The sequence below is a fragment of the Diachasma alloeum genome, unplaced genomic scaffold (genome assembly GCF_001412515.2).
Source record: "Diachasma alloeum isolate Michigan unplaced genomic scaffold, Dall2.0 Dall_scaffold_01374, whole genome shotgun sequence".
Classification (NCBI taxonomy): domain Eukaryota; kingdom Metazoa; phylum Arthropoda; class Insecta; order Hymenoptera; family Braconidae; genus Diachasma; species Diachasma alloeum.
The window spans coordinates 25,668-46,506 of NW_021681477.1; the positions used below are offsets into that span (position 1 = coordinate 25,668).

Below are 20,839 nucleotides of genomic sequence, written 5' to 3' on the forward strand. Positions count from 1 at the left end.
CTATTTTACTATCATTAAGTTTTATATCGATTTCTTTCTACCACCCATCTCAGCCCATCACCCTTCGACTGTTCACTCTGGCAAATTTTAAACTGGCAATTTTTAAATTTTTAAGTTTTAAATTCTAAATTTTTCTACCTACAATTTTGTTTCTGCTTGCATTTAATTTTGCTTAAATGTCAAGACACTATCCTGGTATTACTGTATGTATCGCGCTATCTAGTGGACCGTTTCCCCCTCCTCGCCCTTCATGTTTTGTAAATATCTGATTGTGAACTGCTTAAACCTTATTAATTAATTGCATTTTCTCTCTTTCTATGTAATTAAGTTACTGTAAAATTATTTTCTCTCTTTTATGTAAAAACACTGCAAACTTATATTATATTAAGCGCGAATGATCTCTAATGCTGTATCAAGGGTGTACCTAATTAATCAGCTAATAAATTAAATAATTAAATTAAATTAATCTCCCTATCTCAACTCTAAAACGCCCTCAAGAGCTTTATTTTTTCTCATAAGAATAAAACGGGATTTTCATGAAAAATTAGATTCTATACACCCCCCCCCCCTCCTCTTCACCGTTTATGTCACAAAAGAATTTATAATCATGGGCAATTACTGAGTAAATGAACTACTTTTCACGGAAACTTTTCCTTTTTCATTCACATCATACAATAGTGCAATTATTCTTATGGGAAAAAAACGTGTTATTCTTACAGGGAAATGTGCTATTGTTCTTATGAGAAAAGCAAGGCTCTTGCCGAGCATTTTAAGATTGAGATAGAGTTGAAATTTTAAGTGGATTTCTCAAATTTATTTCGAGTTCTTTGAGGCGGCAGCACCTCAACAATATAAAGATAAGGATAAAGATTCCGATTGCTGGGTGTCATTCGAGTCAGAGCTAATCTCCAAAAAAATTGAGGATGGAATCGTACAAATTGGAGATAGATTCTTGAAAATTAGAGATAGTATTTTGTAGGTGGAGGAATTTTACATGAAAATATTAAATAAGGAGACGTTTAAAAGAAAGTAAATGTTCATTAACCTTCACACCGAACTCCCGGTCTGTGGAATCATTATGAAAACTTTCACAATGTATAACTATTTACAAATGTAAGAAAAAAATTTCTAACTTCCAGTAGCTTCCTGTTTCATCGGTTGCAATCGATACAAAACGTTTTTGATTTTTTTTCGCCGAGATAAATCTATGACACCACCAATGTTTCTTCTAATTTATTTCCTGAGGGAATTGTTAAAAAATGATAATTAACACCAATTATTCATAATCAATGCCATATCTTTATAAGTTCGATAATCGACGATTAACAGGCACGATTTATATGAAAAAATGTTCATAACAAACATTTATATGCGAAGAAAAAAAAATGAAATTAAATATACTCATACGTTTTGCCTCTTCCTGTCCAACTCTCCCTTGGTTGACCCTTCCATCGTTTAACCATCTTCTTGTTTGACCTTTCTCCATTTTAGTCCTCATTTGAACCTTCAGTTATAAAAAGTATTGATTTGTTCGCTCAAACAAACGGGAAATGCGATCCAGAAGGAGTACACGGACAGAAAAATTCAATAAAAATTACCAGAAACAAGCAGCATGACGGAAGCTATTTGACAGATTATATATGACTGTTAGTTTTTGCGTACATTTTTTTTCTTCAATTTTCATTTCTACCAATTCCATTAGTAGTATGCTTCCGAATGGAACCCGATTCATGTTTTTTTACAACTGAAGGCTTATTGATTGGTATTCTTTGGAAATATTATAGCCAAACCTACTCAAATTTCAAAAATGAAAAAAAAAACACATTTTCATGTTATATGATCTTATTAAGTTAGCCTGGAGTGAAAAGGAATGCCTGACTTTAATCCATGTTATAGTGCGCAAAAGTGAAAATTTTTTTCTTAAAAATTTTTTTTAGAGGGGTATTCATATTTTGATTTACACAGATAGGCGACATCAAGACAACAATTTTGAACAAAAAATTAACATCGGACCAGTAGTTTTTGCGATATTGAGAAAAACAGTTTCACATAGAAAGTTGAATATCTCCGAAACTACTGGTCCGATTTCACTCATCCAAAATCCCCAACTTTGTTATCACAAGACCTAAAATTCTACCAAGTTTAAAGTTTATTATTTTGATTATTTTTCTCGATTATTTTTTAAGTTATCGTGCGTACAAACAATAATAAATAAGTAAAAAGATGTCAGAAAGTGACAAGACGCGTCCGGGAACCACAAACAAAGAAAAGAATAACGGAAAAAAAAGCGAAAGAGAGGACCGAGCATGAAGGTGGTTGAGAGGGAGTAAAGAACGAATACGCAAAAATATTCCTCGACGTTTTTTCTGTAAGATTATTTGCTTCCGAAATAATTTCGCTTTTAATGAGAAAATAATTGATTTATAGTTTGCTGTTTTGTTCTGTTAACTCGTGGGTATGAATTCCCCTTAAATAGTGAAACCAACGTGGGGACTGAAGGGTACTTCAGGAAGTACCTGATGAAACTGCCGAATAGCAAGGGCTAGTACACTTTCACCACTTACCACAAGGGAGTGTTTGAGATGAGCCTTGTACTGGCGAAAGGGATTACTTGTGAACATTGCTCATTGAGGCAAAGCTGGAGGGTCGCCAATACTTCGGGTATTTGAGGGGATGGTACTGGGAAACTTTTGCAAGTTGTTCGATAACAGCATTGAATTTAGAACTTAAAATTATCTCATTTATTATGCACCCATCGTGACTCCCCTAATGAAGATAATGAAGTTACATGAATGTGAAATCTTTGGTTAGTGGAGAATTAACTTGGCAACAAGAAGAAAATGGCGAAGAATTTTGTTCCTAAAGAAAAGAGAAAGTGTTCTCGAATAAATGTCGTTTTGAAGCGTCTCGCTACACTGAGAGAAAAACAAACACGTTGCCAAACAAGTCTTGTTTGGGCCAACAAAATCGCTAGTTGAAAGTTGCCAAAAAAGAATTTGTTTGGTTCGAATTTCAAAGTCTCAAACATGAATAATTGTTCTACTTTCGACAGCAACGAAATATTTGGCTCAAGAGGCGGATAATTCACACCAGACAGGGCCTTTTCAGGATGAAAATATCTCATACAGAGGAAAATTTATCAACAAATATTTTATCCCCAAGTTACAAGATTGCTATCATATCATTATTATTGTTTCAGTTAAAGGTTCATTTCTTGTCTGTGATTATTAGACAACCGAAACGAAAAACTACTATCCCTTGTTTCACATAAAACAAAGATTTTTCGGGATTAAATACGTATGGGAATATCGAATAACAAACGAGTAGTGCTAGAAATCACACTTCTTATATGTACAGAGAATGCAATTTTTTTAACTACTAAATCAATTTTTGCGACAAAATTTTTTCATTCCGGCGCACTCTCTGTATGTTTGGCACAAAAAAATCCGTTTTTGATCATTTTCAAAAAACTATTTTCTTGGCGCAAGTAAGATTTGTTTGAAAACTTTGTCGTTTTTCTCTCAGTATAGCGTCGATTTACAACACACAGACACCTGAGGTTCACACATACAACACTACGTCGCGCGTTACATTTGTAATATTTGATCCGATTACGAATATGAATTCAGTCTGGCGCGAACCGCCGAGTACTCAGCACGTCGACCATCTGACTTGCTACCACTTTTGTATATACTTCTGGATACGATTAAATAAACAACAATTAAGTTGAATGAATTGTTAAGTAGTTTGAATGACTATACTTCTCGACACAATGACGTTTGATATTGAAAAAAATTACCTTTGGGAAGGTTACGATTCCTTTGGCGCCGTTATATGGCATGTTTTCCGTACCATTTTTCCGCAGGAATACGGGCAAAATAAAGAGAAAAATTCCCTCTCAATTAGTTTTTGGGATATGAGCATTTCAATTATTATTTTTCAAGAAACGAACGTTTCCATGAAGCTTCTTATACTTGCGACACCAATTCATGCATTCACATTCACACATTTGGATTGAATGATTTTATTTACAACCTCAAAACGACAAGACTCAAACTCAAAATTTGATCTCAATAGTTTACAAATTGTTAATTGAAATATGAGGAGGGAAGAGTGGAAGGACATTTTTCCCAAAAAGTTTTAATTATTCCCCCCCCCCCCCCCTCCTTAAATCCCACAATCCTACCGATAAATGATTCATTTATTCCGAACGAGATTTGTTAACTATGAGCGAAAGGTAGAGTTGAATATGACCATATAAATATTCGGTAATAGTTAACGAATAGTTCACTTGAAAGATGAAAGTCGAGGCAAACAAGGCTCCTTAGATATGCTTTTGGTAACTATTAATGAACGAACATTTGGTGAGACTGATAGACCCTAGTCTTCAACCAAATCCATTCGTTAACATTAACTATTCCTTTCTATCAGTGTCTCAACACCCCACCCCATTGTCAAATCCGAAATGAAAAGGTAGAAATAAAATCGAAAATCTCCATAATTCAGGAGAAATATAATGGAAATCGAGTTTTTTCATCATTTTTCCCGTAATCCTAGGGAAAAATGGTACGGAAAGATATGCTTAATGGTGGTGGCGCCTAAGGAATCGTAATCATCCCTTACTTTTGCCAAGGAATCATTTTCTTGGAAGAAGAGTTTATTTTTTTAAAAGAGTATTTATGCAAACCAGTCATTCCCAGATAGTCCATGTTCATCTCCAAATATTAGAATTATGCTAAATTATGAGATGATTATACTACATTAGCGCCACGCGCTCTCCCTCCAAATTTCAAAAACCTTACCGCCTAAAAATTCAAACAAATTTTCACCAATTCAACTTGAAAAATGCTTAGTTGTTATTTTTCAATTATCTTTGCTCGGTCACTCTCTGCAGCTAATTATTTTGATTTTTTTCTGCAGTAATTATTTATTTTCGTGGTTAACTGGAAATGGATGAATTTTCAAAGATTTAACAGTGGGATCGATATAATGAAAAAAAGTCAAGAGATGAAATGATCAAATTTCTTGTTTCCGTGCTTTTTTAAGGTAAAAAATCTTTTAAATTTAAGTAAGACTGTCACTTGCTGAACATTTAATTCCTGAAATGCGGAAAACACAATTAAATTTTTTAAATACTGCTTAGGGAATGTTCAAACAATATTAACAAAAATTAAAAAATCTTTTCACCAGTGTTTTTCAATTCATTTGCCGCCGAAATATTCAATTTGGAGTGATTTATTAAACGGAATTTTATGCGGAAGTTGATATAGAAAAAAATGAACAATTGATATTTTTTAACAATGCAAAATATATCGAGAAAAATATTCATATTTTTCTTTCAAAAATTCAAATTTTGTGCGTGTTGACTGACATAACGATACCCCCACTCTGACCCAAGCATTGGGTCTCGCCACTCCGACTACCTGCACAATACAACAGCACCCCTTTTTTTATGGTCATTGGCCTAATTGGGGTTGGGAGCTCGGTGAGCTCGGAGAGCTCACTTTGCCCAGACCTGGGTAAGAGTATGGGATTGGAACGTGAGCGATTCGGGTTCGATACCCGGCTGGGGAGCCAAAATTTGTAACACTAATCTCACAGTTTCACTGTCGAGCGGGAGTCTCGTTAAAGGGACGACTGTACCTGGGCAGGTTTTTCCCTCAAGTGGGGTTTTCCCTCGTCCTTCGGCGAATGCGGTACAGGGGGTTGGGGGTGGGAAGAGAACACATCGTAAAAACCCCAAAGGGTATACGACAGAAAATAATTTACTACATATGACCTTGAATGTCCACTCTTCATTATTTTTCAAATTGAGATTTTCTTACATAAAATAATGCGGAATAATCCAAAACTTTAATAATTGTCACTGGAGTTCATTCAAGGTCATTTGCTAGCATAATCATTCCGTAATTCAACAAAATTGTAATATTATATTTGGAGAGGGCCTTGGACCATCTGGGAAAGGCTCCTAAAACCATAAATTCTCCTCCGAAGGAAATGATTCCTTGGCAAACGTTTTTTTTTCTCAGTGCACATTTTGACATTATGTTGTAAGATTAGTTATTAATAATATAATCACATAATTACCTAGTTAATCATGTTGAAGAAGCCAAATGATGCTGTTTTTGACAATTACGGCATTATCTCAAAATAGAAAAGTACTAGTGGAAAATGTCGTAGAAAATTTTATCTGAAAAAATTTCTGATAGAAAATCTCTTGCAACATTTTTTCATAGTCCTTCGGTATCGAGATAATATCATATGTAATCTGATGTGCAGAAACTACTTGTTGCGTTTCACCACTTCCCTTCCGGAATTATATGATAAATATTTTAATCAGGCTTGGTTAGTATACTCTTCCGCTGGGATTTGGGTTCAGTCCAGTATCCATGGAGGTATATAGATGTGAAGTCTGGGGGTCGGGTTGGGTCGTGCATAGAAAATCAAGGTTTCCTACGGTGCACAGTAGAATATTGGTAATTTGCCCGTAAATGGTAAAAAAGGTGAATAAGTGGTGAAAAATCCCCTACAGTAACTATCAGTGCTCACGAGACGCATATGCCTTGCGGGGGTCAAATGTGGCAGGAATCCTTCCTCAAACAACAAAGGTAGACAGCACAATCTCAAAGATCAAACGACCTTATGGGTCAAGCGCGAGAGCCAAGCAGGAAAATCACAAGGCTCCGACAATTATGAGAATCAACCACGAGATGCAGGCAGAACAACCACAGGGGTCAAACGATCATAAATCGAACGAAATGATCAGAAAGCTCTCCCATTTGACCCTTATTTTTTACTTCCTTCTGCTGGTTGACCTTCGAAATTATCCTGCCTGCCGATGTCGTTTGACCCTTATAACCATTTGATCCTCGCAATATATGATCCTGGTGACGCTTGAACCACTCGAGGTGTGACCCTTGCGATGTTTGACCCTCGCGAGACATGGCACTTGAGAGGTATGATCCTTGCGACGTTGGACCCTCGCGAGATAAAAAGAAAGTACCTTCTGATCATGGCGCTTCCCACGTTCAAAAAGGTCCAAAACCTCTGCGGTAAGATACTTGTGACCATTTGATCCTCACAAGATATGATCCTGGTGACGTTTGAACCTCGCGAGGTGTGACCCTTGCGAGGTATGACCCTTAAGAAGTATGATTCTTGCGACGTTTGACCCCCGCGAGATAAAACGAAAGAACCTTCTGATCATGGCTTTTCCCATATTCAAAAAGGTCCAAAACCTCTACAGTAAATTACTTGTTTCTTGACCTGTCGAAAACTAGGTAGATTATTAGTGATATTTTACTCGCGCAATCCTGTCTGGGAGGATGACTGCCGCGATCCATACCCCCGTGGAAATATTGAATTGGTACTCCTAAGATTCCAGCTTCGGGGCACAAATAAAGGTGAGAAGTAGGGTCCGAATAAGGGTAAGATAAGGATGAGAATGAGGGTCAAAATAAGGGGTTCATGTGAGGGTCATGTGGGGATCAAATGGGGGTCATATGAGGGCCATGTGAAGTTCACATGGGACTTTCAAGTCCTTGACTGCCTTTTTCTAAAAACAAACCAATCGCTCCTAATGGATCGCACCATAACAGCTGTTGGGGGTTGGCGCGGGGAGTGAGCATCGGGCGAAGCTCCTAGTACGAGATATAATCATACCGAATTTCAACATGATATCTTGTTATCGTACGCACATGACAAAAACATCGGATAAATGTAAATATCTCGAGAACTTTGTTTGAACGATTTCCCCTATCGATAAAAAACGTAGTAACGGAGATGATAAAACAAGGTGATTCAATTCCTCAGAAAGATTCTCCAATCAAAATTCAATCCGTTCAGTTATCGCCAAGTTCAGGGAATTTATGCAGCTGTGGAGCTAACTCGGTTAATATCGACACTTCAATTCAAATGAGTGAAGCTTTATTTCTTAGGAAAACAACAACAATAATTATTTCTTGTAGATGGCGATGTCAGAGCATGTCCTGAAAGTTTCCTGCTTTCCACATTCAATTGCTCCCCTTCCATTCTCGCACATACCCCAATTATTTCCGGCTGTATACTGCCATCTGAGAGCACAATGTTCGCACGTCAGATCCTCGGGCAAGACCAATTCAATAGCATAATCATCGGCATCATAACGGGGCAAAACGTACTTCCATTGGCCGTCTGCTGTCAAAATTGGGTGCCTCTTGAAACACTCTTCCGTTTCTATGTCACTCGGTTTGTCCAGTGGACACAGGGCGAAGGTGAAGTAGCCTCGATGATTTGATGTTATGCGGACGATTGCTGTGAAAGCTTGACCCTGGGTGTAACTATTAACAAATGATGAAAATCCACATGATCAATAACAATCACTAATAATTAAGATTAAGACTAGCGAACGGGCGCTTCGTGTATAGAAATATCAAATTCTATAAATTTTGTCCTATGAAATCATTTCTATTGAATATTCTCTATTTAAAAAAAACACCTAGTAAAACTGCGGAGAAAATTTTCCCTCAGAATCGGTGAATAACTAACGGAGCTTTCAGTAGAACTTCAATAAAAATAGAATAGTTTTATAACAAATCCGCTACATTTTCATATGGAAGTTTGGAGGTAATGTCATTTGTGAAAAATTGTAAAGTCAAATTATTTCCCTAATATCTTGAAAACAATGAACTGTGGGACAATTTGTCAAATGACATTTTCATGGAGAATTAAAATAGCTATAAAAATTATGATATGCTATTATTGTTCAACTCTACTACACTGATAGAGAAAAATATTTTTATTAAGATGTTTCTTTCTGAGAACAAGTATTATATACTTGAACCAATTTCAAATAAATAAAATCGTACTGTGAATATCAATTATTTTTTCTTAAGGTCCATTTACTTGAATCAAATAAAATAGTCCTTGACGTGAAGTCACACGTATTCACCACAAAAATGGAAACGTTCTATTTTTTTTAACCTCATATAATCTCCAGTCGAGAAATTTTTTCTACTTTCATGAATTGTTCAAAAATTCGTACTTAGGAGATGATTACATTGAGGAATGAATTGAATGTTGGTTTCTCGAATGAAGCACGGAAAAAAAATATTCTCGAATCGGGTATATAATATTCCGGAATCCGGAATAATATTCCGGAATCCGGGATATTTTATTCTTGTTTTCGGAGACATCCCCAGGGGTTTGCCGACTTTTCCAAGGGTAAAGGGAGTATCGTCAGATAATTCCCGATAACAAACTTTTGGTTGTTCGGAGTATTTAGGGTGCAGACATTTTTTTCCGTTGGAAAATACGAAAAATAGAGTTTTTCACCCTCTCAATATACTGTTAAAAAATTTTCCCTGAATTTTTCGGATTTTAGCCTCGAAATATCAAACAAGTGACAGTTTCACGGAAATTTCGAAGAATTTTGTCATTGAAAATTCATGATTTTCATGGACAAATCCATGGAAATTGTAAATTTCAATTGAATTATTACACACAGAGAAAAAGAGAAAAAGAGAATTCAGCATTGGCTTTAGAAAATATTAGTTCTTAAAAACAATCCCCAAATTAGTTAATTTTTATGATCCCACCAAGGATGAAGCTTAAGAACAGGAGTTTCTAAAATCTAGAAACTAGTTTCTAAAGCTAATCCACTTTTTTTCTCTGTGTGGAATAATTCAATTGAATATTACAATTTCCATGGATTTTTCCATGAAAATCCTGAATTTTCAATGATAAAATTTTGTGAAATTTCAGTGAAACTGTCATTTGTTTGATATTTCAAGACTAAAATCCGAAAAATTCAGAGAATATTTTTCAACAGTGTATTGAGAGGGTGAAAAACTCAATTTTTCGTATTTTCAAACGGAAAAAAAATGTTTGCACCCCAAATACTACGATCAACCAAAAGTTTGTTATCGGAAATTATCTCACGATACTCCCTTTACCCTTTGAATAGTCGGCAAACCTCTGGGGATATCTCCGGAAACGAGAATAAAATATCCCGGATTCCGGAATATAATATACCGGATTCAGAAATATTATTTCGGATTTAATCCGAATATAATATTCCGGAATCAGGAATATGTGTATTCCGGAATACGGAATATTATATACCCGATTCGAGAATATTTTTTTTCCGTGAGCCGATGTTTAAATTAAGCTGTACATCACATTGAACGAAATTTGTGATATCTAAGTTTGTCTTGAATTGCCGTAATTTGTGATTCTATTATTGTAAATTAATGCGATTTTTTTCAGTCAAGAAATATAAACTTCTTTCAACTCAACGACATCTTACTATGTACAATCTCAAAGCTTATTCCGCGTAACAATATTCATTCTGATTCGCCATACGGAATGCTCACTTCAATTATAATTTACTTGGCACAACGTGTATGATCGTGTTGATTGAGATATCAACGTATTTAGTCATGAGAATAATTTTGATTTTTGAGTAAACCAACGAATTTCTGGAGTTAGCAAACTTTTGGCTAAAAAGAAATCAAATACTCTCATTATTCCGACAAATAAAAGGAACTTCAATTCTAGAGAAGTTCGATTTCTCCCAATCAAATGTATCTCAAGAAGAGATAACTGGTATTCACTATGAAATCATGATCATTTGAAAATTAATAACCAAATAATAGTTAGTTCAAATAAAATTCTCTTGATAAAATTATTTTTTTATAGTTTCCGAAATATTGACAATACTATAGTCTGCTAAGAATTTTTGGTTCGTCTCATTTTACACTACACATTTTTGTTTCATTTTAAAAAATTAATTGGTAGTAATTACTTTTGGACAATTGTTCCAGTTCCATAGAGTCCACCATTTTCGCTCCGCCTGGGTTGATCATCTGAATAAGAATCCCCACACGCGCCGCATCTTCCACCATTCACTTCATACTGAACCTGAGAACAAATATGTCGATTCCAATGAACATCATTCGTTTTAACACGTCTGTCATTTTTTGTTTCTCTTTCGACACCTAAAAACCTTACTAGTCCCGCAATTTTCAATATTTTTTAGTGAAATTTTTTCGAGTATTCCATATGACCCTCCGCAAAATCAATGGTATGGAATTTGACACCGCTCAATTCCTTTTGTTAGATGAAAAAAAAACAAAGAATGTTATTGAAAAATGAAAAAACTAGTTTTAATGGCGAAAAGTGAAACATGACAACGTTGACCCAATTTTTTTTTTTTAATTTTTTTTTTCGAAAAGCTGAAACAATTTTACATAAAATCCATATGCGTAAAAAAGGCGGCTACTGTGGGTTTAACGAAAAAAAAAACAAAATCAACATTAAAACTCATTATTGACAGGAAAAATTATTAATTTAAAATTTTCAAAATATAATTTTTTTTAATTCAGAAAATTTCCGATGTAAACTGTTATTTCTCTGCTACTTACGTAACAAAAGGTCTGAAAATTGCAGTCTTCTCATTTTAGTGTGGTTAATAAAATAGAAACGAAAATTCAAAACCGAACTTTGGAGGCCTAAAACCCATGACACTTATTGTGGAATGTTCCATATAATCAGAAAAAAAAATTTAACGTTTATTTATCTTTAGAAAAAAATATGTTCATTTTATCCATCTTCACTTTTAATAACTAATTTAAATGGCACTATTTCTCAATTTTCATTCCACGGAACATCGGAATGACTTCAGCAATGAAAATAATGATTAAGAAAATCAGACAAGATCAAATGAAATGGAATTCAATGCTAAGTCAATTCATAATACAATCCATTGAAATATAATAAAATGGAAAAACAATATCATATAACAATATCACCCTTTCCCTAGTTATCAAAAAAACATAACGGTTTAGCCCTTATCAACCCCAGATTGATCACCCTATGAAGAAAACCTCGCTACGCCTCGTTTTTCTTCAATTACAATTGACTGGTTAACCGGAAAAATTCAAGAAATTTGACTTTGTCAATTGAAGGGTCCAAAAGAGAAGTGTAAAAAAAGTGAGAAATCTAAAAAATTATACTAGTTTTTAGAACAACATATTTCCCAAAATTCCTAAAAAAAAAAAATCATTTCGGACAGATGAATTTTTTTTTCCCATGTTAACCCCTCACGTACGACGTCCATATAACGCGGCTTGTCCCAACGGCCGGGAAACTTGCGGGGCGTCAACTCCGTTATTCAATGAGCGATAACTTGAAAACAGTTGAACGAAAAAAATTGAAATAAAATGCATTGACTGCATTAAACTTTGAAAAAAACTCCCCAAGAACTGTTTTTTTTCCCATAATTCCCTAATTGTTGACACTAATTTCAATGTTTGCCGACAATCGGTTGGCGAGATCTTCTAATATGCTAAATTTATTTATAACAAACAACTTATTCAACAAATCGAAATTTAACTTTTGTCATTCGATAAAAGGATTATTAAAGTATTTTCAATAAAAATTTCATAATTTTTGGGGGAAAATTTTGGCGATAAACGAGATGATTCAATATGATTGAATCGGTTCGGTGAAAAATTTTCATCTACAACTTTTGTTCATAGAAATAAATATTACAAATGCACTGAAAAAGAAATAAAATAGTTCCCTGCAGAGACAATTCCATTGACTTACCAAGTACCTTTTCCAAATGTCAACGTCTCTTAGAATTCGAGAAAATGATTTTTTACTGTTGACGGAAAGGGTCGATACCATGCATTGACCCCGGCCGATAGGACAAGCTTATGGGTTAATGCATGGTATCGACGGCGTACGTGAGGGGTTAAATGAGATTGCCCATGACGCGACGTTGCCGGAAACTCGTTAAACGCGCCCGGGCAGTCTAGAGTGAATTTGGCAACGCTAAAGCCTAAATAACACAGCGGCGGATGCCCGCGGAGGTGACCAAGTCACAGGATCTCGTTTGGTGACCAGACTAGTGCTAAATACGCGGAAAGCCACTAGTGGCATTAACTATGGCATTGACGGTACACTGATAGAACGGATTAGTTATTGTTAACGAATGGATTGTGGTTGGAGGTTAGGGTCTATTCGGTCCCACCAAATGTTCATTCGTTAATAGTTAACGAATGTAGATTTGAGGAGCCTTGTTTGACTTGAGTTTCGCCATTTAAGTGAACCATTTGTTAACTATTAGCGAATATTCATTTGGTCATATTCAACTCTACCATTCGTTGATAGTTAACGAATCTCATTTGGAATAAATGAATCATTCTATCAGTGTAATCGAACTTCAATTTTCGGAAAAATCAATGACAATTTGTAAAACGAAACTAGACCGCTAAATAATACGATACATTAACGGAAAATGATCCCAGGGGTAATGCAATTGCTCCTGCACATTCAACTTACCGCCCATCCACCGCAGAAATTAGCATTATCGTCGTAATTAACTGGAGTATTAAAACCCAATCTCCATGCGCTGAGTCGATTCACAGGCTCCATTAGCATACCGTGACCCAATATTTGGGAGATATTGATCACGGCTATTATAAGAATTAAAGGCAATTTGAAACTTTTCATTTTTCAAGGGAAAAGGAAATTCTCTCGTTTTTAACCGAAAAAAATAGTTAGCTTATTATTTTCGATAACAGGATTTAAACAAGGGCAATTATTTCTTCGATTGTTAATGATCGTCTGCTCCTTCCGACAATCAAACTGTATCCGACGGAATCAGGTGACTTTGTCGCGATATTTCGCATGATTAATCCTTTTATATAGATTGACCGATAAACGGATTGATATCGCAGTACTGGATATCGGGTATCTAGCGATTGAATCATATTCAGGGATTTGGTGCCCCATTAATAATAGGAAACTGCGATAGGGAGAACAATGGAAGTTTTCTTATCGTTGAGGCTAACTATTTTTGGAGAAATCTGGTGAGATCATCAGAAGTGTGAAATGATGTTTGGATAACAAAAATAATGGCAAAACGAAACGAGTCGATTTGACACATTTTCGAAAATGGATGGTTACACTGCTAGACTGATTTATTTATTCCAAACGAGGTTCATCAACTATTAACAAATGGTAGAGTTGAATTTGACCAAATAAATATTCGTTAATAATTAATGAATGGTTAACTTGAAACGTGAAAATCGAGTCAAACAAGGCTCCTCAAATGTGCATTTGTTAACTATTAACGAATGAACATTTGGTGAGGCCGAAGAGACCCTCGCCTCCAACCCAATCCATTCGTTAACGATAACTAATCCTTTTTATCAGTGTATCTCGTTGGTGTGTGAATTTAGGAGAAATTTTTTCGATGAAGTTGTTGACCGTTGCAATTGATTCAAATAATTACGCGGAGAAACAAGTTGAAAAGAAATTCCTAAGCAAGTCAAATAATCGCCACAGAAAAAAAAATTGAATTGAGTACAAAATATACTTGAATCAAGTATATAATATACTTGATGCAAGTATATTTTATACTCGAATGGGGGATGGGTGTTTCAATTCGAGGATGGTTATTTCGTATCAGCCAGGGTTGTACCAAGCGCTCTCAAGTATAATATACAGGTCAGACACTGAGTGTGAGTATATAAGGGTCAAAAAGTGAAGTCCCAAATGAATTCACTCAAATCGCGTAGAAGATCCGTCAATTGTCAAGTATTGATTGTTTTCATGATTTTTTTGTTATGCAGCTCCAATATTTCGATATGTAATATATTCATGATATAATGCGCAATGATAGTGATAAATGAGAATTCATTCAAGTTCCGCGAACCGCAATTATTCTGAGATTTAAACCATTGAAAATAATTTACTTCTCTCATGTAAATATAGTCTACATATTAGAAAATTTTTCTCTCAGTGTGGTGGAGCAATCTTCTCAAATAGGAGAAAAAGTGCGAGATTAATAGAAAAGATTTCAACATAAAAAAGCAAACAGAAAAATCGAAATCTATTGACTTTTTCTTATCAAATATGCAAATGAATCTGCGCCAAAAACAAGTCGAATTTTAACGAGAATTCTCTATAATTTTAATAGAATCCCCATAGAATTTCTAGAGAAGTCCAATAGAATTTTGTAGCGAATTCGCTAAGGTTTTTTATTGAATTTTTTCATACGCATTATCACTAATTACACAATTATGTATGGTTTGCTCGTATTTATATCTTTGATTGTTTGCTGTTATGTTCACGGGCTTATCAGCTCATTGAAAATCCACGTGTCCCACTATAACCGTAATACCGTGATCAATATCTCGATGATCAATCATAACTCATAATTAACGACGTGATAAACCAGCTGGTGTTCGTTCGATTTCAAGTTTTTGTCCATGACAAGTTCCAATAATATCCACTCGGCAGCCGCTGAATAGAAATCGTTGTTTTCCACTCGTCATTCTTTATTTAATAACGATTGATAAGAACGCGAAATAGTGATAATGTAATTCTTATGTTGTGAGTGATTATGATGAGTGGGCAGAGAAAATCCAGACGGCATGACGATCTCTATTTATTTGAAAGTTATTGAGAGGTCCTGCATTGTTAGAAATTTTTTGAAAATAAAGTAATAGTTGCGCTTGCATTCTTAATGTTGTGAATTTCAATTAAATTTAAGATAAAATCGTTCATTGAATTTCTCATTCAGGTTAAAAATTCAGGATAATTGAGTTTTCCATGTTAGATTATCACTGTTATTTCAATGATATCTAGAATTTTCGAATTCATTGCGGAAATTAAACATCATATCCAACTGAATTTTCAGCGGATTCAAAATTGAGGCAAATTGTTGTTTGAATTTTCAAATTATTTAGTAATTTTCATCGTCATATGAACTTGAAAATTGTAATTCCATTGAATACTGCAGAATTCAGCTGATTTTTCTATAAAAAAATACATGAAAATTTCGAGTGAATGAGTAATTGTTAAAAATTTCAAGACTTCACTTGAAATTTCAGGAGTAATTGTTGAACAGTGTATAGACATAGATATTTAGAAGGCTTCCTCCACTATTTTTCAGATTTTTTTAAAGAAAATAGTCCATAACGTTTTCAAAAAAATTTGATGAAATTTCCGGTAGATTTGTTGGAAATGGTTATCAAGGGAAAATTCCACGGGAATTTCAACGAATTTCGTCATCGACAATTTGATGTAAAAATCAATGAAAACCGTGAATTTCAGTTCAATTATTTAATAATAATTAACAAAAATCAAGAAAATTCAGTTGAATATATTTTCAAATTTATTTATTTATTTATTTATTTATTGCTTTATACACACCCAACAGCTCAAGGCCAATTATAGGGTCAAACATATAATTAAGATACATAATTAATTACAGCATAACTGTAATCATGATGGGGATAACAAAATTAGATTTAACTAAACGTGTATGGCAATGAAATTCAGTGACGAAGGTGATGATACATAATAATCATTCAAGTACGAAGAGACTTAAGGTGGCGAATAGCTAATCTAAGCACTTCTGGCATTGGAGTGGACACTATATCCAATTGCCCCTCATAATAATCGACTAGCAGGTTAACATGGTTGCAGGATCTATATAATGGGGAAGAGGTTAATAATCCAGATTTAGGGAATGGTAGATAAAACGGTGCTTGGTAGCGAGAATTTAAACCTGGAGGAATTCTGAAGGGGAGTTGACCTAGAAATTCAGGACAATCAATGTTGCCCCTAATGAGCTTAATAATGAACAAAATTGCAGTGACTGTGCGTCTCTCGTTCAGAGACATCATATCAAATCGTTCAAGGAGATCAGTTAAATCGCATCCACGTTCAGGGTAGATACCGTCTGCTTTCCATGATAGGAACTTTAAGAATCTCCTGTGGATGTACTAAATTTTTTTTATTTGATTCTGATATGATGGCGACCAAACAACAGACGCATACTCAAGCTTAGGTACAACTAGACTGCAATACGTCTCTTGCGCAGCTCGTTGGTGGCATACAATCAAGATTTGAGCATGTGTAACCATGTACATACATGCTAATCAGCGCCACCTATTTCGGGTACTGTGCGTAACCTAGATAGAGAGTCCTCGTATGTATACAACACATGCAAAGATATAAGCAAGAGTTTTCTTTGCACTAGCAATCATCTGATCAATGTGTTGGGCAAACGTCAATCTACTGTTAAATACAACTCCAAGGTGACGATAATCAGTGACATCCTCAAGGATCACTCCGTCAATGTCATAAGAGGTTCGAATAGGGTTACGAGTTCTATAAAAAGATATTTTTTTGTATTTACGAGCATTAAGATTCAAATGTTTCAGGGTGCACCAATCAAACAAAAGATCAAGATTCCACTGTAGTCTATTAACATCAGTAACATCTCTAATGACCCTGTATAATTTTGTGTCATCTGTATAAAAACACCAGAATGAAGATCTCTCACAACATCATTTAAAAAAACGTTAAAAAGTAAAGGGCCTAAGATGGAGCCCTGAGAAACCCCTGAGGAAGGGAAAAAGGGCCTCGATGTTACACCCAGACAGGAAACGATACATGATCTATCTGTTAAATAAGATCTTAGTAGAGAAAGCAACTTCCCGGGCACCCCAAGGCTCTCAACCTTAGACAACAAGATACTAATGTCAACCCTGTCAAAAGCCTTGGAGAAGTCAGTGTAAATAACATCAACTTGACCCCCCTTGGCAATGACAGAGTTGACGAATTAAGTGTCTAAAATTAAATTTGTGACAGTCGAACGTTTCGGTACAAAACCGTGCTGAACACATGAAAGTAGTGGACAAAATATACTGAATAGACGATTGTAAAGGCAGATTTCAAGAACTTTGGAGAAGGTGGACACGTAGGAAAAAATCGTATAGAATCTTTCTATACGGACTATGTATAGCATTTCTATAGGTTTTTCGTATATGATATTCGGATATTTCTATACGAAAATTTCCTATACGGTTCATTTCTATACGAATTTCTACACGAATTCGTATAGAAATAATCCGTATAGGGAATTTTTGTATAGAAATATTCGAATATTATATACGAAAAACCTATAGAAATTCTATACGCAAATCGTATAGAAACTTTCTATACGATTTTTTCATACGTGGAGAGCACCGCTATAGGTCTGTAATTTTCAACATCATTTTTCGCACCTTTTTTATGTACTGGGCAGATACGAGCAATCTTCCAATTATCAGGAAAGACACCTGAACAAATGGCTCGATTGAAGATGATTCTTAACGGAGGAGTGAATACATCACAAGCCCCCCTGATGAGATTACCCGATATCTGATCCGTTGCAGACGTAGGCTTATTAGCCAATGATCTTAATGGCGCGCGAGATTTTCCGACTACTGAAGATTGAATTGTCACCTAAATGCTTAGCTTTAGAACAACGTTGATTGCTGCTACTAGACGTGATGTACACAATACTAAAGAAAGAACTAAACTCATTGACGATCTCCAGGGGAGTTGCTAGAATGACATCCCCATGGATCATGGAACATGGTATTCCAGAGTCCCCCCTGAATGAATTAGCAAAAGACCAAAACTTAGTAGGATCAACTAATATCGATCTCTCCACCTGCCCAATGTGTGCCTGGTGCGCTAATTTAACACTAACATTCAACTTTTTTCTCATGGTTATGAATTGATCTCTATGGAATTGTGAACTATATCTAACACTCTTAATTCTCTGCTGGTCCTTCAGTCTTAAATCAGAGATAATTTCACTCGTATACCAAGAGGGATACGATTTATTGGTACGCCTAGCTACTTTGAGAGGTACAAAACTATCAAAAACTTCGAAAATTTTATCATAAAAGGTATCACATAAGGTATTTACATCATCAGACACAAGCAGATCAGACCAATTTACCCCGGAAAAGTGTCGATGAAGTGCACCGGAATCCACTTTCTTGAAATTGTACTGTTTTTTAGAACAATTACTAACCTGAGCAGCAGGAAATCGCAAGTCTCTAGGTTTATTGGTGTTGGAAATGCTAATTGTTAATGCAGGATGATGCATACTCTCATTCAATAACGGGAGAGAAGATCGGATAACGTTACAAGCAGCCCTGCATAAGACTAAATCCAGCAGTCGACCAAGGGAATTTTTGACACCCTTCCATTGATCAACTCCTGTTTGCGTAAAAAAATTATTTAATGACTGGGATTCCGCATCGTCAGCATCATCATTTAATTCAAATTGCAAATTAATTGAAAATTCATCGTAATTTGGTACTGAATATTCATGTCTCAATTGAAAATATTATAATCGCCTCTTCTTGTTTCTAAAAAATTTGGAATTTCATTTTATTTTCAATGAAATTTGAAACTTGATGATGTTCCCTCCTATGTCAACTCAATTTGGAGACAATTGGACAATTGTCAAAGCCCTCATGATTCTGCGTTCTCAAAATGATTCATTGTGTAATTACATCTTTATCTTGATAATTGATTTCACAATAAAACATCGAGAACTTTTTTGGATTTTTTTAAGCTCAAAAAGAAGGGCCTTCAACATCTTTTCGTTGAAGAGATGAATGTAAATGAAAATCAATCGTTAAAGATGAATGTAAAATTCAAAAAAATATCAAATTAGATTTGAACATAACGTTTCATTAGTTCATTACACGTCCGGAATAATTTAATGATAAACCCCAGGGAATTTACTAGAAATTTCTATTGGATTCCTATTGACAATTCCATTAGTTTTTCGCCGATTCTATTAAAAAATTCCGCGGTTTTACGACATTTTTGTTTCAATAAAAAATGTTTAACAAAAGCTATTTTATATTAAAAAAACGAGTAGAATTTGATCCTTCTGTAGACTGTTTTCCATTGTGACATTTTCTGTAGGAATTCCTTCACATAAATTTTCTGTTTTTTTCACTCTTTCATTCCCCTACTCATTAAAAAAATCAAACAAATAAAACTGAAAAGTTTGGGTTTACTTGAAACTTTGTGCCGAGAAATTTCTAGAGAAAATATCTCAATAAAATAAGTTGTATAGAAAAATCGAATTCTATTGATTCTCTGTATCACGTATTTTCTATTGAGCATTCCTATTCCAAAATAAAACGCTTAGAAAAATTACGAAATTTGCATAGAAGTTCAACAGAAATCCAATAGAATTTTTTAGCAAATTTCATAGGTTTTTCTATAATTTTTTTTCGTGTGTCTATAAAATTGATTACCGCAACCCCACCGCAGTACTGTTCCATATCATTATAATTCACTGGAGTATCGAAGCCATCACGCCACGCACTACCTCGGTGCACTGGGTCTCGGCATCTCCCGTGTCCGTGCACCCCGGCGAGGGCCGCCAAAAACACAGAAATACCGATCTCGAGTCCCATGACAATTCGCTCCGAGAAATTACTGACTTCTGCTTAAGAACGATTGCCAATAACGACGCACGATTGCTCTATATCTAGGAAAGATAACAGCTATTGTTCCTTATCCGGAAGTGCAATTAGCAGGAATCTTCATATTATGTTGTCATTTTTCCTCATTTATTTATTTATTTACTTATACAACAGGAAAAATTCACGGGAGTGAGGTACTACAATAGAGAAGTGTACATATGCAACATCGAGATACTGGAATTATCAAACTATTATTGATCTACAGCGACAGAAAATTTGTAATAAATTCCGCAGTTTACGGTGATTGATGAAGTGTCCAATTTTGTGAACGGAAATGATAACATTTGAAGCCAATGTGCTAGGATTTTCTATTGGATTTTTTCATGCTGTTAATTTTCAATTGCCACTTATAATTGATGAGTGTTTTACGATGCCCTAGACAATCCAATGAAATTCATGAATTTGATTATATGAATAGATTGACATTTCAAGGCAAACACAAGGGTTTTTGTGGCCAGGCCGATATTTCTTCGGGATTGTCCATGTGTTATTTT

The 20,839-nt window shown here is 35.0% G+C and overlaps 1 protein-coding gene across 2 annotated transcripts; it reads right to left on the minus strand.

Annotated features, from left to right (window-relative positions):
- Positions 1-7,904: 7,904 nt before the first annotated feature.
- LOC107046433 lies at positions 7,905-20,304 on the minus strand. 2 transcript variants are annotated; one of them, XM_015269045.2, is made up of 3 exons: positions 20,115-20,304; positions 10,784-10,899; positions 7,905-8,318 (listed from the first exon to the last, which is right to left on the minus strand). In XM_015269045.2, the coding sequence occupies exons 1-3, from the start codon at positions 20,274-20,276 to the stop codon at positions 7,955-7,957; spliced, it is 642 nt and encodes a 213-aa protein (XP_015124531.1). In that variant the 5' UTR covers positions 20,277-20,304; the 3' UTR covers positions 7,905-7,954. The 2 variants fall into 2 exon arrangements, with proteins under 2 accessions (XP_015124531.1, XP_015124530.1); XM_015269044.2 differs by lacking the exon at positions 20,115-20,304 and adding an exon at positions 13,327-13,651.
- Positions 20,305-20,839: the final 535 nt, after the last annotated feature.